This window comes from Vulpes vulpes, chromosome 3 (genome assembly GCF_048418805.1).
Source record: "Vulpes vulpes isolate BD-2025 chromosome 3, VulVul3, whole genome shotgun sequence".
Lineage (NCBI taxonomy): Eukaryota > Metazoa > Chordata > Mammalia > Carnivora > Canidae > Vulpes > Vulpes vulpes.
Window position 1 is genome coordinate 85,184,531 of NC_132782.1, and position 24,438 is coordinate 85,208,968.

At 44.3% G+C, this 24,438-nt stretch overlaps 2 protein-coding genes across 17 annotated transcripts in view; one reads left to right on the top strand and one right to left on the bottom strand.

Moving 5' to 3' along the window:
- Window positions 1-2,958: 2,958 nt before the first annotated feature.
- On the top strand, window positions 2,959-13,392 carry LOC140598061 (uncharacterized). The gene is made up of 4 exons (XM_072751283.1): window positions 2,959-3,195; window positions 3,640-3,766; window positions 7,463-7,623; window positions 12,612-13,392. Exons 1-4 carry the CDS (start codon window positions 2,959-2,961, stop codon window positions 13,335-13,337), a joined length of 1,251 nt encoding a protein of 416 aa, XP_072607384.1. The 3' UTR covers window positions 13,338-13,392.
- Window positions 13,393-16,505: 3,113 nt separating this feature from the next.
- The window catches only part of TRRAP (transformation/transcription domain associated protein), a 117,641-nt gene continuing 109,708 nt past the window's right edge, over window positions 16,506-24,438 (bottom strand). For all 16 annotated transcript variants that reach the window (XM_072753148.1, XM_072753147.1, XM_072753140.1 and 13 more), the window contains 3 exons: window positions 20,014-20,217; window positions 19,734-19,928; window positions 16,506-17,656 (listed from right to left, as the gene is read on the bottom strand). In XM_072753148.1, coding sequence (XP_072609249.1) covers window positions 17,372-17,656; window positions 19,734-19,928; window positions 20,014-20,217 — 684 coding nt within the window. In that variant the 3' untranslated portion in view covers window positions 16,506-17,371. The remainder of the gene's footprint in view (window positions 17,657-19,733; window positions 19,929-20,013; window positions 20,218-24,438) is intronic.

Genomic DNA, 24,438 nt, shown 5'->3' on the forward strand with positions numbered 1-24,438 from the left:
TCGATCCCGGGTCTCCAGGATCGCGCCCTGGGCCAAAGGCCCAGGCCAAACCGCTGCGCCACCCAGGGATCCCTCCTGTCTTTTTCTATGTCCTCCTCTAGCCCTTTCAGCAGCCTTCAGACCATTGTTTTAAAGTCCTTGGGTCTAGTACATCTGCTGTCTGCTTCCTCAGTGATGATTTCTGTTTACTTGTTTCTTTCAACAGGCCATACCTTTGTATGCCTTGTGACTTTTTGTTGAAAACTGGACATTTGAATTTTATAATGTAAATCTGGAAATCAGATTATCCTCTTTCCCCAGGGTGTTTATTTTTTCTTTTCAATTGTTGAAGGTATCTCTGATGAGCCTGAGGTGAAAGCTTGAGGTCTTCTCTGGTCTTTCTTGAACCTGTGTCTTTCCATGAACATGAGCATGGCTTTTTAAATTCCCTTGTATACATGGCTGTTTTTTTCTTTTTTTTCTTAACTCACATTTTTCATGGATCAGGACTCCTACCACAACTCAAGTTGGTCCTCTGCTCAGAGTCTCACAGGCTGCAATCAGTGTGTCATACGGCAGTCTCTTCTCGAGATCAAGCAGGGGTGAATCCTCAGTCAAGCTCCTTTGGGTTGCTGGCAAAATTCATGTGTTGTAGCTTTGTGAATGAAAGTCCTGGCTTCTTATTAGTTTTTGGCTACAAGCCATCCTGAGACCATAGTGACTGTCCATGCAGTTGCTTCTGAATATCCTTTTCCTTAAACATTTGGTTCCCAAAATGGGAAATAGAGGGAAGAAATAACAACTGGGGCAGTGGGGGCCATTCCTTTAAATCCCTTGAAAGGCACGTCAGCCAGTGGGGAATGCAACAGTGGCTGTCCACCTCTGTGTCTGCACTTCTTAGGTCAAAAGCAGCCATCAGTGGTCAGAACACAGAATCTCACAGTTGAAGGACGAGGATCTTACTTCCTCCCCCAGCTTTGGCAAGATGCACCAACAACCCAGGCTGCCATGAGGGCTACAAGTAAGGGGATGGGCAGCCATTATTACATTAAATGCTGAAATAGGCTAGAATTCACCACAGTTTATCAGAATTTACCAGTAAAGCTTTCTGCTCAAAGTTGCAAGCATTTAAATGGCCCCAGAATTCCATTTGAATTTTTGTTTGAGTGGAGATAGATTCCTAGTGCTTTCTATTCTGCCAATGTCCTTGACATGACTGGTCATATTTGCATTCACCTCCCACCCATGGGTCACTGGAATACACAGGGGGTCTGTAGGCTCAGTGTAGACAGAAGCTGTCCTGCACTCTTCTGTTGGTGAGGGGACTGTGCTCCGGTTAGGAATGTCTGGCACATCAGGGCTTTTTCTCTGTTCAATCAGTATACCTGTGTCCCCACACCTGCCCTGCTTACTTTCTCAACAGCTTCATAAATCTGCTCTTTTGAAACTTACTGGTTTGTTCCTTTATCCTCCCCTCAACCAACAACATTGGCCTTCCGTGGGGCAGCCACATCAATGGCTCACTTGGCTTACCTGATGGTCAGAAACAGATAGATAGATAGATAGATAGATAGATAGATAGATAGATAGATATACAAAATACCCTCAAGAGGAAGGATGGCATCACTGAGAGTCATGACCTGGAATTGAATCCTGGCTTTGTAACATGACCCTGAACATGTTACCTACCCTGTGTCTCAGTTTACTCATTTGTAAAATGGGGGAAAATAGCATCTTCCTCCCAGGGGCATTGTACCATTTAAGTATGTTCCATGCCGACATGTAAGCACTTCATCATAATGGCTCATACTGTTCTGCTGTAATGTTCACGTGTAATGATGCTACACGTGAAAGGTCTTACCTTTCTGCATCCTGGGGCACAGGGTGTTAGGCTCTGCTGCTTCTCTGCATCTAGCCAGGAGCTGTCCTGAGAACCTGGGGCAGCCTCTGCCAGAAAACAGAAGTCAGCTCCTGCTGCTCAGCATGCCGGGCAGGTGTGCTGGATGGGCACTTTTCAGAACCGAGAACCAGAGTCTCCAACCATCTTTTGGGGCCCTGGGCAAAGATGCAACCCCACTGTGACCTCCTGGGAGATGGCAGGATTAGGAGGGGTTGGGAGAGTCTTGAGTTTGAATCCAACTCCAGTTCATAACTTTGTGACTTTGGGGGGTGGATTACTTAACTCTTGAGCCTCTGATACAGCAACACAGAAGATTCTCAAAAATGTTGACAGAAGTGATAGTGTGTCAGAAGAGTCCTTCCATCTGAGGACAGTGATGTCCAGAAAGGGCGTGAAGGAGGTTTCTGGGCCTCTGGATGTGCATGGTCCCTCGGTCTGGTTGGTAGTGAGTGAGTGAACACAGATGTTTGCAAGTTGTTCACCAAGTAGAATAGAGGGGGGGTCCACCCTCAAACCTGCAGCTGTAGCCTGAGAGAAGAGACCCTGAAGAACATCTGCCCTAGTCCTCCCTGTCTCCACACAAAGGCTGGGAACCCGGATCCAAGGCACCTGAGTGACCTGGGGAAGCCTTTGCAACCACATATTATCTAGAAGTTTCTACCTCTGCCATTCTTGATATGGAGACTTTCATTTTCTATACAGGGCTCTGCAAGCTCCCCAGACACCACTCACCCGTCTGTTGCCACCCTGGAGCCCTCTCCACACCGAGCAGCTGATTTTCCACCATAGCCAGCATTCCCGCGGCTCCACTCTCCTGTACCAGGTGTCCTATGAGCTGGGGGATGCCTGGATGGAGGGGTGGGCCAGACAGGCCTGTCCAAGCACCTGCACCTCCCCAAGACCGCCCCAGTAACCCTCTAACTGGGCTCTGCCCGCCTACTTCTGTCCCCTTTGATGCAGTCACCACATGGCACCTGCAGAGGAGGTGGTAAAAATGCCATCGCAGGGCGCCTGCTCCATTCCCACAGCAGGTGGAAGGACGTGAGACAGACTCCATCCCGCGTGGGGGCCAGCCTGTGATGGCCAGTCTTGCATCTCGGCCTGGGGAAGCTCAGCTGATTCTCAGGGAACCTGCAGAGTCCTGTCACCACGTGGAGCTGCTCCTGGAGCTGGCCAGGGATCAGCCTCCTGCAGACCAGGCGCCCCCAACCCCCCTGCCCCCAGGAGGAGCCCTTGGCCCCCAGGATCCCTATTGTGATCTCAACATCCTGAAGGGCTTCTACCTCACCTCAAGCATTTCACTGCTTGCAGGATGGGTTTGAAATCGTTTCCTTGCTCACAGCTAGACCTCAGATTCCTGAACTGTGAACACTGAACATTCCACTGGCTTTCAAGGGGAGAGTAGTACCTTGTGTGAGACCCTCCAGAACCCCTCCCGTAACCCTCCTAGATATTCAAAGCTGGCCAGACCTAATGCAGGAGGGGCCTGCATGGGGGGAGTTTCCTGAGCCCTGCAGGGCGGATGTGCCATCCAGACACAGAATGATGCAGGGAAAGGACAGTGCTGGCCACAGCTGGCCACATGTACCGGCCCCCCACGGCTCATAGGCCATCAGGCAGGGCCAGGGTGATCCAGACTCCAGGAAGCCCCTCTGGCCCCAGGGACCATGTGCACCAGCCCTGGGGGTCATGGGGTCAGATTCCTGCCCAGGGGCTCCCAGGGGAGGTTGGGCGAAAGCGCCTCTGTCTTTGTACTGTAGGTGCCAGGGAAGTATGTGCTCACCTACCTGTTGACGGCTGCAGTGCTCTATATCATGCTGGTCATGCTGCCAAGAGGTGACACTTCTGCAGAGGACCTCAGCCGGGGACCAGCACACACAGATTGCTGTGGGAGATGGTGACAATTAGGGTCATACTTGATTTTTCATCACGAAAAGCCTGATTTGTGCAAACAAGACAAGGAGCCTTCCTGAAGGAAAAGCAGCCCCCTTGAGCAGCTTAGCTTCACACAGAAAGCCCCACCCCCCCTTACTTGAGATTTCATGTCAAGAGTTTCACAAGTCAACTAAGCAAAGAGAAAACTCAATGTGTGGAACAGTTGCGCCAACAGCTGATGGATGAAAGCTCAGTCTTCAAGCGAGTCCTCAAAACACACCCAGTGCCAAGTAACTGCAACCAAATCAACCTCTAGAAGCCAACAGAGGAATGAAGGGAGGCTTCACAAGTCCCCTTCACAATGCCCTAAATCAGAATTATCTCTAGGGAAGCATAAAGCTATTTTCAGAAGCAGGAGAAAGCTGGAGGAGGAAGGGTGTCAGCGCATGGAATAAAGTGTCAGATGAGCCAAGAGGGCATGTGGGGCGGGGAGTCCAATGCCAGTCCTGATGCAGGGGACACTGGGTATCCCTAGCTGGTCCCACAGCTCAGCTCCAGGAGGGCTTGGCCAGCAATACGGGGAGGATGTAATGTGGGGATGTGGGGATGTGAACTTGGATGGGACGGCTCTGTCAGGAAGCAGAAAGCCCACAGAAGGTGTGTTGCAAGTTTTGAAGAAACTGATTGATGTGGCTCAGATACTTTAAAAAGTCTTGAGAAAAGAGAACACCAAATGTGTGCTATGGTGTCAGGGAAAGAAAATTAGCTGTGCCCTTACAGGTCCCATTTAAAATCTCCAGAGAATCCTTCAGTGCAATCAGAGAAAAACAGTGATAGATGCATGTACCAAATCATTATATTGTACACCTTGAACTAACACAATGTCATATGTCAACTGTATCTCAAACTGGAAAAAAATAAAATTCATAAACTTCTGTTAAAAAAAAAAAGTTTGAAAAAATAAAAAAAATAAAATAAAAATAAAATAAAATAAAGTTTGGGGTGCCTGGGTAGCTCTGTTGGTTAAACATCCGACTCTTGGTTTCGGTTCAGGTCATGATCTCAGGGTCATGAGATTGAATCCCATGTTGGGCTCCACGCTGAACATGGAGTCTGCATAAGATTCTCTTTCTCCCTCTCTCTCTGCCCCTCACCCTGCTGCTCGTTGTACTTTAAAAAATAAAAGATTGAGATCACTTTAAAAATGTATCAATAATGATTTACATATGAAAGTTATAGGATCTTCTGGGTTTGAAAAATATATTTTTTTTTTTTTGAGTACAATTGACACACAATGTTACACTAGTTTCAGGTGTACAACACAGGGATTTGACAAGTCTACATGTTATGCTTTGCTCCCCACAAGCATAGCTGCCGTCTGTCACCATCCCACACTACCATGCCAACACTGACTGTATTCCCTGGGACACACTCCTTCCATAACTGGAATCCCACTCACCTTCAGTCATTCTGCCCACCTCCCAGCTTTTGGAAAATATTTAAAATAGGCATGGCGTTTACCTGGTGGGGTTGGTGTAGTCTGGCACATTCTTGCAGCTCTATAGGAATGGGGTTCTTTTTTTTTTTAATTTTTTTTAGATTTTATTTTTTATTTATTCATGAAAGACAGAGAGAGAGGCAGAGACACAGGCAGAGGCAGAAGCAGGCTCCATGCCGGAAGCCCGACGCTGGACTCCATCCCGGGACTCCAGGATTGCACCCTGGGCCGAAGGCAGGCGCTAAACCGCTGAGCCACCCAGGGATCCCCAGGAATGGGGTTCTAATCTCCGAGTCAGAGGGCTCCTTCACCCTGAGAGGTAAAAATCAACTTTACATGAGCTCATGATCACATAAAGAATAGAATCTGGATGTTAAAAATTTCCCATTTTTCCTTATGATTCTCTTTAAAAAAAAAAAAAAAAAAGTCACAGAAAGTGAGAGGTAGGAGTCCAGCAGAAACTGAATAGAGATGAAGAAATGTATCTCTACTACCATTCAATCAAGAATTCATTCTCCATGGAAAGAGAAAGGAGAATCTTTCTGAAGCAATTTAAAGGTCAGACACAAATGTGAACAGCTAAAACCTGGTCAGGAGGCCAAAATTCTTCCGGAAACATCAGAAATCCTCAGTGTACTTTCTCAAGGTCAGTTCATTTCCCATGAGAGAAGCACAGTAATTTAGGAAAAGAATGCAGACTTCAGACAAAAGCTACTCAGAAGGAATTAAAAGTTTAAAAAATTAAAAGTTTAACATATATCCCTAATATTTTGGGTGAAGCATCTGGCAGAGGCCCAAGAGGCCCAGCAGGGAAACCAGCCCCCTGAAGAAGAAGGAACATGGAGCTGTGATGGTACAGGGCCCCAGGCATCCCCCACAGGCTCAGGCCCTCAGGAGAAGAGACCCTCCACTGAGTGTGTCCATCCTCCTGATGGCTGGCAGACCCAGATGCTTAGACACTCATCTGCCCAGAACTGCTGGCCAAGATGTCAGTCATCTCCTTGGACTCAGATGTTTCCCAAACCAAGAGGTCCCAGGGACCAAGCGCAGCACCCGTACTTCCCTACATTCAGGAAAATGAGAATGCTGCCCTCCAAGCAGTCTCTCCTCCTGTGGTCTTTGTTGGCTCAACACATACTCCACTACAAGAGAAATGTCTACACCAGAATCCACCTTCATCCACAGTCTGAGGAAGTGATTGCCTTCTAACGATCTAGAACCTTACCTACATAGTTTTATCTTTGCACTAAAGTAACTGAGTTTTTTCTCTTTTAGCTTTATTGCTAAAAATATAAAACATATTTCATATGTTCAGAGATTATATAGTGGTTCAAATTAGAGTCTTGATAAAACTATTCTTAAGATGATTAATAACTGAAGAATATCTGAATATGAATCTTATAACTTAGATGATTCCATGTCACTCTATTTATGGTAGTGTGAATATAGAATTTTTGTTACTAAGTCTGTTAAAATAATCCATAAATAAAACAATAATCTCTAAGACAATTTTGACAATTTTTCCTCTTTTGGTTTTATTGCTGTTACAATCATTGGGGCTTAATTTATGGTCGTACTTGACATAAAAGTGAATCTCATGAGTAACTATTCCCTTTTTTCCTGAGTCTAGAGAATGTGAGGATGGACAGATTTTGGTTGGTGCCAGGCCCCTCACTATGGGACCTGCCCTAAGAGTACTTGAGGATTTCAGAGCCCATTTTTGTGTGTCAAGGGCTGGATTTAGACTGGATTTTAAGATTGACATATTTCTGTAAATGAGTTTTTCTTTTAAAAGATTTTTAATTTACACTTTTGCAAATTATAACTTAATAAAATATAACCTTTAAATGAAAGGCGTAGATGGTTACGTCAGCCAAGATGCAGGACTAGGAAGCTCTGGGCCCTCATTCCCCACAGACACAGCAAAGAACTACAGACTGGCTGAAACAACTTTATGGAAGCTCTAGGAATCAAACATCTACAGCAAGCAAGCAAATGTGCAGTCAAGAAAAAGCTACATTTACAGTGATAGGAAATTTCAAGGTGTTTTCACTTGCCCTTGCCTCCCCCCGCACTCCCTCCCAGGTGTGGCACAGCATGGTTTGGGGGAAGTGGCAGCCAGGTCCCCAGTCCCCTTTTTTACAAACCAGGGAGAGCAAAGCAGCCTATCAGAGGCTGAAGGGCTAGTCTTTGTGTCTCATAACCTGGAGCTCAGTCGAAAGCAGCACAGCTCAAATCTCAGAATACAGGAAGCTACAAGAAGCAACAGGCATGGCCCATGAAAACTGCAAGAGGACTACCTGAAGACACTGGGGGCAAAAGATTACTGATGGAGGAATATAATAGAACGTCTGAGGCTCGAGAAGACGGGGTAATACTCTCAAGAAAATTAAGACATTTAAAAGCAGCTTTGTAACTGGGGGGGGGGGGGATTAGAAATGCATATACATAGGCCCAGGGATGATGCACACCCAGAAAAAGCCTGAGAAGAGCCTCTATATCAGGCCAATCAGCAAAAGTCTTCCTCTGCACAGAAATGGTCTACAAAAACTGGGACATTTTTCAGATGCCCAATTTTCAACAAAAGATCACAAGGCACAAATAAAACATGCATCATACAAAGGAAAAACACAAATATCCGAAAATAGTTCCTGAACATAGACTTATATAAGACAGAGGTTTAACATAGACTTATAAACATAGGCTTTTGAGACAAAGACTTTAAAACAATTGTCTTAAAAATGCTCAAAGACAAAGTGGAACCCTCTTACACTGTTGGTGGGAATGCAAGCCGGTGCTGACACTCTGGAAAAGTTTGGAGGTTCCTCAAAAAGTTGAAACTAGAGCTACCCTACAAACCAGCAATTGCACTATAGGTATTTACCCCAAAGATACAAACGTAGTGAAATGAAGGGACACTTGCACCCCAGTGTTTATGGCAGCAATGTCCACAATAGCCAGACCACAGAAAGAGCCCAGATGTCCATCGACAGGTGAATGGATAAAGAATATGTGGTATATTATTGAGCCATCAAAAAAAATGAAATCTTGCGAGTTGCAACAGCATGGGTGGAACTAGAGGGTATTATGCTAAGCAAAATTAGTCAATCAGAGACACAATTATCATATTATTTGACTCGTGGATTTTTTTTTCATATGCAGAATTTAAGAAACAAAAGAGAGGAGCACAGGGAAAAATAAAACAGATGAAATCAGAAAGGGAGACAATCATAAGAGACTCTTAATCATAGGAAACAAACGGAGGGTTGCTGGAAGGGAGGGAAGTGGGGGGATGGGGTAGCTGGGTGATGGGCATTGAGGAGGACATGTGATACAACGAGCACTGGGTGTTCTATAAGACTGATGAATCACTGACCTCTACCTCTGAAACTAATAATAAGCTATATGTTAATTAATTGAATGTAAATAAACAATACAAAAATAAAACAAAAAAAAAAACCTCCTTCCCAAAATCCTCAAAGATCTAAGGGGGAAAATGGACAAAGAATCAGTGGAAATCAGGAAAATGATTTATGAATAGAAATTCTGGAGCTGAAAAATCCACTAGAGGTTCCACTGGAAAACTTGAACAGGCAGAAGAAAGATTCAGTGAACTCGGAGATAGGTCATTTGAAATCAGTGAATCAGAGGAGCAGAAAGACAAAGAATGAAGAAAAGTGAAGAAAGGCTAAGAGACTTATAGGATACCATCTCATAGGAATTATGAGAGTCCCAGAAGGAGAGGAGAGGAGAGAGAGAGAGAAATAGATTATTTGAAGAAATAGGATCCCTGGGTGGTGCAGCGGTTTGGTGCCTGCCTTTGGCCCAGGGCGCGATCCTGGAGACCCGGGATTGAATCCCATGTCGGGCTCCCGGTGCATGGAGCCTGCTTCTCCCTCTGCCTATGTCTCTGCCTCTCTCTCTCTCTGTGTGACTATCATAAATAAATAAAAATTAAAAAAAAAAGATTATTTGAAGAAATAATAGCTGAAAACTTCCCAAGTTTGAGGAAAGATGATCATGGATCTATAAATCCAGAAGGCTTAAGAACTCTGAGCAGGATAAACCAAAGAGACCTATACTGAGGCATTTTTAAATTAAACTCTCAAAAGCCAAAATCTTTTAAGGTTTCAAGAAAAGGATAACTTATGTGCAAGGATCCTCAATAAAATTATCAGCAGACTTCCTAGTAGAAACCTTGGACATTGGAAGGCAGTGGGACGATTAAAGTACTGAAAGAGAAAAAACAAGTTGTCGATCAAGTTTTCTGTATCTAGCAAATCTGTCCTTCAAAAAGAATGAGAAAGAAATTAAAGCTTCCAGAAAAATGAAAGCTGGCAGAATTCATTACCACTAGAAATGCCCTACAGAGAACAGCTTAAAGGCCGACCTTCATGTTGTAATGAAAGGATACTAGAGAGTAGCTCAAAGCCATAAGAAGGGGAGCCTGGGGGATCCCTGGGTGGCGCAGCGGTTTGGCGCCTGCCTTTGGCCCGGGGCGCGATCCTGGAGACCCGGGATCGAATCCCACGTCGGGCTCCCGGTGCATGGAGCCTGCTTCTCCCTCTGCCTATGTCTCTGCTTCTCTCTCTCTCACTGTGTGCCTATCATAAATAAATAAAATTAAAAAAAAAAAAAAGAAGGGGAGCCTGGGTAGCTCAGTGATTGAGCATCTGCCTTCAGCTCAGGGCGTGAGCCCAGAGTCCTGGGATTGAGTCTGGCATTGGGCTCCCCATGGGGAGCCTGTTTCTCCCTCTGCCTGTGTCTCTGCCTCTCTCTCTCTCTCTGTCATGAATAAATAAAGTTTATTATTTTTACAAAAAAATAAGAAAATAATGTTCTCTAGCAAAGGTAAATACATGGACAAATATTATGGCAATTTGGTTTTGTAACCCCGCTTTTAATTTTCTACATGATTTAAGAGGCAAGTGCATAAAATCTATGTTTGTGGATACACCATGTATAGAGATGTAACTTGATACATCAATAACAAATGGAGGACACAGCTCTAAAAAAGTCGTTTTTGTATATGGTTGAAGTTAAATTGGCATCAACTTAACTGAGATTCTTATAATTTTAAGGTATTAAGTGTAATCCCTGTGGTAACACAAAGAAAATATCTGTAGAATATACACAAAAGCAAATGAGAAAGGAACCAAAATTTCCCTACCAAAAAAATCAACCGAACATGAAAGAAGGCAGTAATGGAGGAAATGAGAAAGGATAAAAACTTTAAGACATAGAAAACAAATAAAATGGCAAAACTAAGTCCTCTTTAATCAGTAATTAGTTTAAATGCAAATGAATTAGGGGTATCTGGCTGGCTCAGTTGGAAGAGCATGTAGCTCTTTATCTTGGGATCATGAGTTGCAGCCCCATTTTGCGTATAGAGATTACTAAAATGAATAAACTTAAAAAGAAGATATAAATAAATTAAACTCCATAATCAAAAGTCATATATTGGCAGGATGGAAAAAAAAACAGGGTCCATCTGGATGCCATCCATAAGAGACTCACTTTAGATATAAGGACACACATGGCTAGAAAGTGAACGGATAGACAAAGGTAGTCTGTGCAAACGGTAATGACAGGAAAGCAGAGAGGCAGCTATACTGATGTAAGACAAAACAGACTTTAAGACAGAAACTATTCAAGAGACAGAGAAGGGTATCATATAACAATAAAAAGCCAATTCATCAGGAAGAAAGAAGAATTATAATTATATGGATCAGACATCAGTGCTCCTAAATATATGAAACAATTGTTGACAGAATTAAAGGGAGAAATAGATAGCTCTACAGTAATTGTAGTAATTCTAATACTCTACTTTAAATAATACAGAGACTAAGTAGACTGAAGATCACTAATGAAAAAGGGGACTTATTTATAATATTTAAATATTAATATTTAATATAATATAAATATTATAACCAGTTGTACCTAACAGACATATATAGAACACTATCCAATATAACCTTACAAATAGAAAAACCTAAGAAAATACATACCATGCCTGTGGTCTTGGGGAAAAAAAAAAAAAAGAAAGAAAATACATACCAAAAAACTGTTAGAACCAAAAAACAATGCCATCTTTCTAAGGAACCTTTTAGGCATTTTTATCAAATCAGTCCCCCATACAAAGGAACAATATGATTCCTGTTAAGAAAGTGTGGTTTAGGGGTGCCTGGCTGGCTCAGTCGATGGAGCATGTAACTCTTGATCTCTGGGTCATGAGTCTAAGCCTCACACTGGGTGTAGAGATTATTTAACTTACATATACATAAAGAAAATATAGCCTAGTGTAAAAATAATACTGTATTGTGAGGTTAACATAGATAGAAATAAAAAGTATGACATCAATGGCACAAAGGATGGGAGGAGAGAAATATAAGTTTACTGTTGTAGGATCCTGACATAAGTGAAGTGGCATATTATTTGGCCATAGACTATGATATGGTCAAGATGAATACAGTAACTCTAGATAATTCACTAAAAATAATGCATATTATCCAGAAATACATAAAAATTGTACCACTACACATTCATGAGGTGTAGGAATCAAAATAGTCCTGAGTTATATTTGGTGTTATTTTAAGATTTTTCATCTAGGATCCCTGGGTAGCGCAGCGGTTTGGCGCCTGCCTTTGGCCCAGGGCTCGATCCTGGAGACCGCGGATGGAATCCCACGCGGGGCTCCCGGTGCGTGGAGCCTGCTTCTCCCTCTGCCTGTGTCTCTGCCTCTCTCTCTGTGTGACTATCATAAATAAATAAATAAATAAATAAATAAATAAATAAATAATTAAAAAAAAAGATTTTTCATCTATTATCTATGCATGATGTAGGTCCATGCTTTTTTTTTTTTAGCCTTGTCATTAAATTTTGGAGTTAAAAATAAGCTAAAGATTAAGAAACATCTTACACTCTTATACAGAATCCCATATAATTATGACTTGTTTAGTACTTCCCAAACTCTTCTGTTTTACAGACCAGTAAAATATACCGACCAGAATCAGGAGACTCGTATATAGTTATTAATTTTTTAGTTTGTCAAAGATAACATTAGAGAAATTAATAACAATCACCCATATCACTAGCATTTCATTTCATAAGGACGTTTTTTAAAGATTTTATTTATTTAGGGGCACCTGGGTGGCTCAGTGGTTGAGTGTCTGCCTTCGGCTCAGGGCATGATCTCACATCCCCCTCTGCCTATGTCTCCGCCCCTCTCTCTGTATATTTATTCATGAGAGACACAGAGAGAGGCAGAGACACAGGCAGAGGGAAAAGCAGGGTTGGGTAGCTCCATGCAGAACTTCATCCCAGGCCCTGGGATCATGGCCTATAGAAATCTAACACCAGGCGGTGCTTTCGGCGGTCCTGCGGATCTGTCTCTTGCTTCAACAGTGTTTGGATGAACAGACCCAGGGACGCCCCTTCTACCAGCCAAAGGCCACCCTCCAACCTTTTTTCCAGTCGCAACCTTCGGAGCCATCTTCCTGGCCATCTTCTGCCACCGGCAGTGAACACCCAAGTTTGAATTTAATTCCTTGTCTGGGATCAACCATAAGCTCCCGGATTCGTCAGAATTATTCTACCGAGGTGGAGGCCGCCGTCAACCACCTGGTCAACCTGCACCTGCGGGCCCCCTACACCTACCTCTCTCTGGGCTTCTATTTTGAGGATGCGGCTCTGGAGGGTGTGGGCCACTTCTTCCGCGAGTTGGCTGAGGAGAAGCGCGAGGGCGCTGAGCGTTTCTTGAAGATGCAAAACCAGCGCAGCGGCCGCGCCCTCTTCCGGGACCTGCAGAAACCGTCCCAAGATGAGTGGGGGAAGACCCTGGATGCCATGGAAGCCGCCCTGCTTCTGGAGAAAAGCCTGAACCAGGCCCTTCTGGATCTGCATGCCCTGGGTTCTGCCCGCGCGGATCCCCATCTCTGTGACTTCCTGGAGAACCACTTCCCAGATGAGGAGGTAAAACTCATCAAGAAGATGGACGACCACCTGACTAACCTCCGCAGGCTGGCCACCCCCCAGGCTGGGCTGGGCGAGTATCTTTTCGAAAGGCTCACTCTCAAGCACGACTAGGAGCCTCTGGAGACCAGCAGCCTTTGAGGGGCTCCTCTGGCATCCCCCAGTGCCAGGGCTTGTGCCTGAACCTTTTCCCATGCAGCCATGAGGCAGCTTTTTAACCATCCTGGAGCCCTTTCCCAAAACGTGGACCAAATGGAGACAATAAAGCTTTTTGCAGAAAAAAAAAAAAAAGAAAAGAAAAGAAAAGAAATCAAACACCACTTCTGCAAAACAAGAAAAATCCACCCTAAAATTCATATGGAATCTCAGGGACCCCCAACTAGCCAAAAGAATCTTGAAAAAAGAACAATGTTGGAGGTCTCATACTTCCTCACTTCCAAACATACAACAAAGCTAAGTAATAAACAGCTTGGTACTGACATAATGACATATATAGGTGACACATGACTGGCTCAGTTGGAAAAGCATGTGACTCAATCTCAGGGTCCTAAGTTCGAGACCCACACTGAGTGTAGAGATTACTAAAATAAATACTTAGAAAATAAAAGGACATACAGACCAATGTAATAGAACAGAGAACCCATAAATAAATCAATCCCCTCATATATGGTTAAATTGACTATTCTGTGGAGGGTGGCACTTGGAAACAAATGGCACTTGAAAAACTGGTATCCATAGGCCAAAGAAAGAGATAGAACCCTTACTTTATGGGCCAAAGATTTAAATGTAAGAATAAAACTATAGGGGATTCCTGGGTGGCTCAGTGGTTCGGTGCCTGCCTTCAGCCCAGGGCATGACCCTGGGGTTCTGGGATCGAGTCCCACATCGGGCTCCCCGCATGGAGCCTGCTTCTCCCTCTGCCTGTGTCTCTGCCTCTCTCTCTCTTTATGTCTCTCATGAATAAATAAAATCTTTAGAAAAAAAAGAATAAAACTATAAAAGTCTTAGAAAAAATGGGGAAAGTTTCATGACATTGGGTTTGGCAATGATTCCTTGGATATGGCAACAAAGAGCATGGGCAACAAAAGAACTATATCAAAATTTAAAACTTATGCACTGTCATAGGGGCATAAGGGGCACTGTCAACAGAATGGGAGAGTAGCCCACAAAATGGGAGAGTATATGTGTAAATAATAAACCTAGTAAGAGGTTAGGAACCACAATATATAAAGAACTCCTACAATTAAAAAACAAAACAAAAAAAAACAAAACAAAACAGCCCAATTAAGAAACAAAAGATTTGAATAGATGTTTCTCCAAAGAAGATACATAATGGTCAGCAAACTCATCAAAAGATGCTCAAAGTCACTAATCACAAGGGAAATGTAAACCAAAACCCCAATAAGATGGATGTTACCCTACTACACCCATTAGAATGGTTGTTACAAGAAAGAAAGGAAATAAGCATTGACAAGGATGGGGAGAAACTGAAACCTGTGTACACCGCTGGTCGGGGCATAAAATGAGGCAATTCCTAAGGAAAACTGCACGGCAGTCCTTAGAAAGTTAAAAACAGAATTACCATATGATCCAGCAACTCTACTTCTGTGCATATTCCCTGAAGAACTGAGCACTGGGAGTCCCACAGATACTTGCACCCTCGTGTTCATGCAGCATTATTTACCATATCCAAAAACCATCCATCGATAGATGAAAAGACAAGATGTGGTATATACACATATACATGTGATGCAGTATGATTCAGCTTTAAAAAAGAAGCAACTGCTTTCACATGCTACACCACAGGCACACCTAGAGGACGGATGCTGAGGGATGTAAGCCAAGCACAAAAGAACAAATACCATATGGTTCTACTTAAAGGAAATTCTTAGAGGAGACAAATCCAGGAGACAGAATGTATAAGGGCAGGTGCCGGGTACGGGGGGTTGTGCTTAATGGATGCAGAGTTTCAGTTTGGGAAGACGAATAAAATTCTGCAGAAGGATGGTGGTGGGAGTGGGGGTCACATAACCATGTGAATGCTCTTAATGCCACTGAACTGGACACTTAAAAATGGTTAAAATGGTGAATCTTATGTATCTTTTCTCATAATAAAAAAAATGTGTTTAATAAAACAGTACCTACCTTGCAGTGGTGCTTGGAGAACCCCCATAAACAGACCCATTCTCTGGCCTCCTGAGTCCAGGTCCCTGACCTTTCCACTTATGGATGGATGGAGAGCAGAAGGTGCTGGAACTCCACGGAGGAACACTCTCTGCCTTCACTATTCAAAGGCTGGTTTTCCTAGAAACCTGAAGGTGGGGGGATGGGCACCAAGGGCATGGTTTGAATGAAGCTGGCTCAGAACCTGGGGCCCTCAGTACACTGACTTCCCTCCTCCAAATGCTGACCACGCCTCTCAGCACCACCACATTCCACAGCTGAACCTTCAGGAGCTGCTCCCCTTTTCTGAGCTGGAAACCCCTCCTCTGTGGAGGGCCACCCACTCAGGGCTCAGGGACCCTCTACCTGAGGACCAGTGACCCGTGTAACAGCCCCACCTTGTGGCCACCCACTGCCAAGACCCTGCATCCCAGGTACAGACCGGCCCCCTCATGGTCACCTTCGCTTATTCCTTCCCTCTGGTTTTGCCCCTTGGACTGGACTTTGCAGTGACACTGCAGGAAACCAGCGGCAGCTTCCCCCATGCTGGCCTGGGGTGTCGGTGGATGAAGAGGGCTGTAGGCAAGGCCTGGGAAGGGCTGCATCCTGGCCCTGAGTTGTGTGAAAGCCGTCTGCCTCTCAGCAAAGCGCTTCCCGATGGAGGAGTCCTTTTAAATTCAGAATCATAATTTTATAATGCAAGCCGCAAGCCCTGTCCCTCAGGCCGTTTTTCTGGTTTTTATCCTCAGACACCACCCCCACTCCAGGTCCTCCGGGGCAGGCTCTTCTGCCTCGTGGGCACCACCCACAGGACGGAGGAGGCCAAGCGCCTGCCCACCTGCCCCTCTGCACACAAGTCACAGGCAGCAGCCGTGAGGTGGGGAAACCAAGCCAAAGGGACCAGATTCCTGGGCACGTTTCACCCTGTCAGTCAGGACCCGCCTTCCTTGTCACCATCACAGAAGACCCCGAAGTTATAAGCTGAGACCCCTCTCAGGCGTCACCAGAAAGCCACCCTGGAGCCTGGCCTGTGCTGGCCCCAAGGCTCAGTCCCTGAGGGGCTGAGGGAACACCTCACAGAAACAAGCGTTTTCACTCACACACGTAAGAGGCGACACATCCTTTTATAAAATATTTATTCTAAAAAAAAAATCACACTGTACAAATTTAGATAGAACATTCTCAATGCTCATATTTATAAAAATGTGAACATTAACAGACTGGAGTGAATGGACAAACCTTTGTTGCTGTTTTTTTAAATTAGGAAGGAAAAAAGTGTTTTTCCAGGTACAATGATAGTAAATGTCTAGAAGGTGCCCGAGAAACCAGCCGATGAAAAGCATAAGATTCACCTGCCAGCTCCCAGAGCTCGTGTGCTCCCAATGGAATCTGAATCCAAACGTGTAGGAATGGTGTTCCCACAGGGCAGAGGGGGCCTTGCTGACCCACATCAGCCACTTAGTGAGATCCCACAGCCGCGGACATACAGCATCAAAGTTTGTGCTCAGAGAAAAACCAGCACGATTTGTTCATAATTTCCTGCTTCTCTAACAGAGTAGGTTTTCTGTACAATTGTTACAAAGGTCTGTACAAAAGCGCAAAGCTCCTGTGAGGTGTTACTTCAGAGTTAAAAACGGACAGAACTGTCTTCTACAGTCCAATCTGTACATTCACACCGAGGGAGGAACACAATAAAAAAGAATTCACAAAGACATCCCCAACTGGGGAATCCTGGTTTCATAAAAGGAATTGTAAATCTCAGACGTTTTCACCTTGTCCTTGCTAATGGCCTGGCCCCTGTTCCAGGTGGGGCAGCTCTCCCAAAACTGTTTCCCCTTTGTCGCACACACGCTATTGGGGGTGACCACAGCCCGGTGACCCTGCAGGCTGCAGTGAGTGCAGCAGACAGGTGGGAAGAGCTAAACAGCCAGTGGGCATGGAGCCCAGAGGCGCTTCACGTTCTGGGGTGGCGGAAGCAGGCAAGTTCACAGCCATGGGTGCCAGGCAGGGTCCATGCGGCACAGGTTGTCCAGGCTGTTGGCGGCGGCCACCAGGGTGTTCACTTTGCTCTCCCCACCTTCAAACTGGGCCAAGTTGTGCAGGCGGGTCATGATGGCAGTCACTGCTTTCTGCACCAGGGAGACCAGCTGCTGGCTGTCCATGTTCTCAGGCTGCCCGGCGGCAGAGAGGGGAGAGGAGGTATCTTCCTGTGTTTTTTTGTGCCAAGCGATGATCTCATCCCGAAGCACCGTTTTCAAGATGCCATCCACCTGCATGGAGAAGGAAATGGTGCTGGGTTAACCAGGAGCAACCTGGAGGGGCAGCTTCTTAATGAGGTGGGGCCCAACAATGGTGAGCCATAGCACCCACGGCTGGGGCGGATGCCTCGTCGATACACCAGGGAAGGCACCTGGGGTCAAGCACTGGCCAAAGGCAAAGCATTCTGGTCTGAGTCAGGGCACATGTATCCAATGGCACCTGTTGCTGTCACACTGCTTCCTGGTGCCAATTGTCTGTTTCACCCCACACATCTGAGTACCTGTTGAGGGCCTGTTCTGGCACTGCAGCCAAGAGCAAACAAAGCAGAAACACCAACAGCCCTTGCCCTTATGGGGCTTTGGTCCTAACAGAGAAATGCCTGACATGCCCTTGATGAAGGGCATGGTGCAGAAAACAGCAGGTAAGGCGGGCTCATAGGGGGTTCTCAGGGAAGCTGGTGACAAGGTCACATTTGGGCTGAAACAGGAAGGAATCAAGGACACATGGCATGTGGGTGTCACACGGTATGGGTCTCAGGCCAAGGAGAGCCACCCCAGGCCTCTTTGCAGACACAATACAGACGCTGGGTTCTAGCCCCAGCTCCAATACTCTTTGTCTGGGTGACCTTGGGAGAGTTACTTAGCCGCCCCCCCCCCCCACCCCGTACCTTAGTTTCTCCATATACAGAGCATAACAATAGAGCCTCCCAAATGTGTTTTTAGAAGAGATTCCCATACAAAATGGTCTACATTTTAGTGAATTAGGCATTCTTTACATTTAGGCTGTTAAGAAATTTGGTCCAGAGTTTGGAGAAAACCCACTTCCTTCCCAACTACACTGCACTGTCTATACAAAGAGCAATGCACGGTGTTACTCCAAGCTGTAACAGGCCTCTGAAATATGGGGAGCCTCCTTCATTCTTTAAAGTTTTCAAATAAATGCCATTCTAAGGACTGCCTGATGATTGTTTCCAGAAGTATAACATTCCTATCTCTGTGAGAACGTTCTATTTCAAGCCTTACACCCCAAATAAGTGACCGTGAACTTGCTGCATCAGAGCACAGACTGCTCACTCACAGAGAAATCTCAAGGCTATTTTTACTCATGTTCATACTCATGCTTTCCTCAGAAAGCACTCCACAGAGGGATGTGTGCAACTGAGCACTGAAGAGCACAAGATATATGTAATGTAAAGTCTGTGTTCACAGTTAAGCATTTAGCTAATAATTTTAAAACTGTTCTGACCATTTTTGGAAAGCAACTGGTATGTGAAGGCCTCTCAAGACACAAACTGCTTGTCTGTGGGGAAAAAAGAAAAAAAAAAAGGGTACAGTGGTCTCTTAAGTTAAAAGAAAAATAACTTGGTTTAGTCCCTAGTTGTGAGGAGAGATTACTCTAGTGGTGAAGACAGGCTCGGAGTCAGTGTGAAATGGATTTGAATCCCGGTCTGCCCTCCTTCCCTGTATCACTGCCCGAAGAAGACAGAGGTGGCCACCTTGTTACCATGACAGAGTTGTCCCACAGCTTCCTGTGGCCAAGGGCATCCATCTCATCTTCCACTGTTGGGACCTCAGGGTGTGCCTTACACGTCACTGTAACCACAGTGCTAGTAAGAAAGGTGCTATCCTGCAGACAATACTTCCACCTTTTGCTTTTTTTTTTAAGATTTTATTTTTAAGTAATTTCTACATCCAGTGTGCGGCTCGAACTCACCACCTGGAGATGAAGGGTCACGTGGCTCTACTGACTGAACCAGCCAGGTGCCACTCTTCTGCCCTTTTATAGCCGAAAGATTTACATAAAAGCAAAATGGAAAGCAGCTACAAAATCAAGTAAACAAACCCGATGAGCAACAGTAATAGTTGGGACAATGATCCAACAGAGGCTTCCAACTCCTTTTTGTAAAGCTGCTTCAACATCCTAAATGCTTTAGACAGCAAAAATTTCAAAATGCTTTTTCCCAAATGAAAAAATTTGAATTGTTCAGCAATAAGTAGCTTTCTCTCTCCTTACTAGCAGACCAGCAGCCCGCAAGGCCGCGCAGTGTCTAAGTAACACTGTGTGTGCTGCGCAGTCATTGTGGCCTACCTTGAAGTTGGGCTGGGCAAAGCACCGGGCGACGGCAATCATGGAGGCTGTCAACGGGCCGGAGACGCCAATAGTGGTCAGAAATTCAGAAATGTTGGGTGTGAGGCGGAAAGGGACAGGACGGTTGGCATCTAAGTCTCCAGTTGCATCATTTATATCAAACCGAAAGTAGGCCACATTCAGTTTGCCGGTGTCCTAAACATGAGGAGATGTTCTCAGAACTTAACCAGCACAATGCAGAAGTCTGAAGGAGAGGCTTTGCCTGTTCACACCAAATTACCTGAGCAATCTGTAACATCTCGGGGTTGAGTCTATTTAAATGCAAGACGAATTCTGCAAAGCCAATCAGGGCAAGTTGGATGGTGAACATCTTCCGGAACGTCCAGTAGTCTGTGGCATTGGGGAACGTATGCAGAGCCCACTCTTTAAGCATGCTGCGTGGCACCATGTTACTCTGAACTTCTTTGAGGATGTCTCTAAGGACCTGAAATGATATATCACTCCACGATAGCTTCCTTTTAATTCACTTGTTTTCTTCTTTTCAAAGGAAAATTTTCCCTTTAGGGCTCACGTTTTTTTGTTTTGTTTTCTTAAAGATTTTATTTATTTATTCATGAGAGACCAGAGAGAGAGAGAGGCAGAGACACAGGCAGAGGGACAAGCAGGTTCCATGCAGAGAACCCGATGTGGGACTCGATCCCGGGACTCCAGGATCACGCCCTGAGCTGAAGGCAGATGCTCAACCACTGAGCCACCCAGGCCGTCCCCAGGGCTCACGTTGTATGCTTTAGGGAACGACAGAGCCATCCGAATAAGAGCCGTAGCTACATGATATGTGATATTTGTCTTACCAAGAATTTACATAAATCCGAATACCATAATTTGTTAACTACAAAATATACTAGACCAGTTAACAAAAAGAACAACTGGATACCACTCTTCTTAGCTAAGACTATTAAAAACAACAGTTTTATAAACTGAAGGAGCTAGTTTCTCAGAGCAGATATATTACATAACACTTTTACACTTAATTCTGTGCAGGAGACTTGTAAACCTATTTCAAACACTGTAAATTCAGAGACAGTCTCAATAAAAAAGTTTACGGAGTTAATTTAGTTCTTGTTAGACCAAATGATAAAGGCACAAGGTCTATTCTTGCTGAAGTCCTACCCATGGGCTCTGAGTAGCCAGTAGAATGCAGGCCCTAAGCAACCAAGAACCACATAGACCGTCAAGAACAGTAGTACAAATTATAAAAATAAACTTAAAAAAATTTTATATGAACTTTGGAATTTTTTTTTTTTAATTCTGGAAATTAAAGGCTTACAACAATCTGAATAGCTTTTACTCAAGAAAAAAAAGCTGAATTTTAGTGACAGTGTGCTCTGTAGCAGTTTAATTATACTATTCCCATCCCTTTTAACCCACCTCCACACTGGCCTTGAAAACCAACAGCTTTGCAATCATGGCAGCTATATGGAAACCAGCAGCCTAATAGCCACTGGAATGGGTGAATGGGTTCAGTGAGCCCCCCAAAGCCTCATCTCCAGAGAATTATCACTAGTCATCTAAGAGCTTCTTGAAAAAAGTCCCATTCATTGGGCTTGTCTCTGAACTCAGAATTCAGTGAGGAGCATCCTACTTCAACTGAAGGGCATTTGCTGAAAGCAATCAGTGACAACCATTTAATGCTGCAGATGCCTGAGGCAGTGATATCAGCTAGAGCGCAAAAGATAACAGCAAACAAAAGGAAGAACTAGGGAATGAGATGACCACAAGAGGCTTGGAAAAGCTTTAATATATTCCTAAGAATCTGGAAGACCCTGAGATTCGATAAACAGGAAGGCAGAGTTGGGCATGTTGAAGACACCGCCCCCCCCCCATATACACACACAGCCCTTAAAAAGGGGAAAGATTTATTGCTTCAAGGCATTTAAGAAATCTCTTCCAAATCACTAGCTAGCTGAACAGAGATTTCAATGGCTGCACATGACAAAAACATAGACTTTACAAATTAGTCCGGGAAAATTACTAAGTAAACCGCAGCAATAACAACAAGCCTTGGGGAAAAGGATCTGATTTCTAGAGTTGCCACGTATAATTAAAAATATTGTTTTCAACAAAAATCATGAGAAAAGTGAAGGAACAGGAAAACATTGCCAATATATAGGAAATAAAGTGAAGTCACTTGCATCCAGAACATACAAAGAATTCTTAGAATCAGTAAGAGAAAAACAAGTCATATAATTTAAAAATGAGCAAAGGACTTGAATAGATAGTTCTCCAAAGAAAATATGTAAACAGCCAGTTAGCATATGAAAAACTGCTCAATATCACTTGTTATCACCCAAAATGAATGGACTATAACCAAAAAGAATAATAACTATCGACAAGAATGCAGAGAAAAGAGAACCTTTATACACTGCAATCACCTGGGAAAGAGTTTGGCAGTCATGTAATGTTAAACATAAAACTTACCATGTGACCCATCAATTCTACTCCTAGGTATATGTTGAAGAGAAATGAAAACATACACCCATACAGAAACATATATATGTTTACAGTCATTGGCACTGGTCATAAGTCAAAAAGTATAAATAATCCAAAAGTCCAACAACTGACAAACAGATAAATTAAATGTGGTACAGTCACACAAAGGAATATTGTTAAGCAATAAAAAAGGAACAAACTACTGATACATGCTACAAAATGGATAAACCACAAAAACTTTACGCTAAATGAAAGCTAGCCACAAAAGAGCACATGGTAGGATTCTTTTCATATAATGAATAAGCATATTCGGAAGGCTGGAAGATTCATGTTTGCCAATGTCAGGGGCGCAGAGAGGAAAAGGGAGTGATAGTAAAGGGTATGAAGCTTCTATTTGGGGTGAAGTGTTTTATTTAACTTTTTTTTAAAGTAAGCTCCATGTCCAATGTGGGGCTTGAACTCATGACCCTGGGATCAAGAGTTGCATGCTCTACTGACTGAGCCAGTCAGGTGCCCCTGGGGTGATGGAATGTTTTATAGACAGTGGTGATGACTGCATAGCTCTGTGAATATGCTGAAAACACTGAACTGTACATGTTATTTTATTGTATTCTGGGGGAGGGGGTGGAGAAGGAGAGAGAGAATCTTAAACAGGCTGAATGCCCAGCATGGAGCTCAATGTAAGGCTTGATCTCTCAACTCTAAGATCATGACCTGAGCCGAAATCAAGAGTTGGATGCTTAACTAAATGAGCCAATTCAGAGTACTTCTGAATTGTATATTTATTTTTTAAAGGAATTTTGGTAGTTTTTATGTTTTTTTTTAAAGATATTATTTATTTATTCATGAGAGAGAGGCAGAGACACAGGCAGAGGGAGAAGCAGGCTCCTCATGGGGAGCCCAATGTGAGACTCAATCCTGGGACCCTGGAATCATGTCCTGAGACGAAGGCAGACACTCAAAACATCGAGCCACCCACACATCCTTGAATTGTACATTTTAAAGGGTGAATTTTCTGCCAAGTAAATGATATCTCAAAAAGGTATTTTAAAAAGCAAAGGATGAAGAAGCAGAGTTAGCAAGAAAACAAGCTAGGGTGCAAAGAGTAAGAAAACGCTATGACACTAAACGGTTATGTACTGTTGTCAGCATCTTTAGCTGGCCCAGCAGGTCCCCATGTGGTCTCTAAGCATGGCCAACCATTACCTTCATTAGTCACACAGCTAATTATAAAACACTAAGACATCTTCACACAAGCAAATATTTGCACATGGAAATCATCAATTTCTACACTGTTAAAGGCAAATGTAGCCTTCAGAATATAATCCATTCATCTCCCACAAACCCTCAGAATGGTCCTTGGTCCACAGAGTGACAGGCAGTGGCCTGTGGCCTGATGAAACCCTGATACCAGTTCCCAAGGCAGGCTACAAGCTGTGTCTACAGAGGCGAATCAGAGCAGAGGAAGGATTCCACTCAGTTTGCTTGCACAAGGGTAGGAGGTTGCACCAGACCTCAAGGCCTGGACTGTCTCAGGCCCTGCCTGCCCTGAGCACTGCCTAGGTGGGTGAGGTGAGTACTCTGTGGGCTCCATCTTGCTAAAAACACAAAGTCTCCCAGGTTCCAGACTAACTGAAACACTTACATGAGGATCTCCCAGTGTTTTATAAAGGGCTGTGACTAATGAAGGTAAAGGTCCAGCTTAGAGACCATGTGGGGTCCTGCTGGGCAGTCAGACCTGGAAGGATGGAGCATGGACAGCTTCCAGCTCCATGCTCTCTCTCTCAGAAACTGTGAAGCCCTCTCAGGAGGCATAGGAAGGAACACAGTGGTGTCTGGGGAGCAGGCCAAGAAAGTTGCCTCTTGGTGACCTACACAATCCCATACAAAATCTCCTCATTGAGACTCCACACCTCTCCTACTTTCTACCAAGGTAGGAATCTGCAGGCAGAGAGGGCCCTTCGTCCACCTGATGACCCTAGAGCAGTCCTCGCCTGTGGTAGGCATTGTGCTCCCAAGACAACCAAAACACAGCTGGGCCTGACATGTTTCAGAGCTCACCGATTTCTATATTTTAGAAAGTTTCCACAGTACAGAGACTATATGTTACCTAATACCCCAGCAGCAAACGAGATGAAGGTGATTATTAAGTGGATAAATAGCCTAATGATCCTTAGATTAAGTTTGGCTGCCAAATGAGTTTGCCATTAAGTTA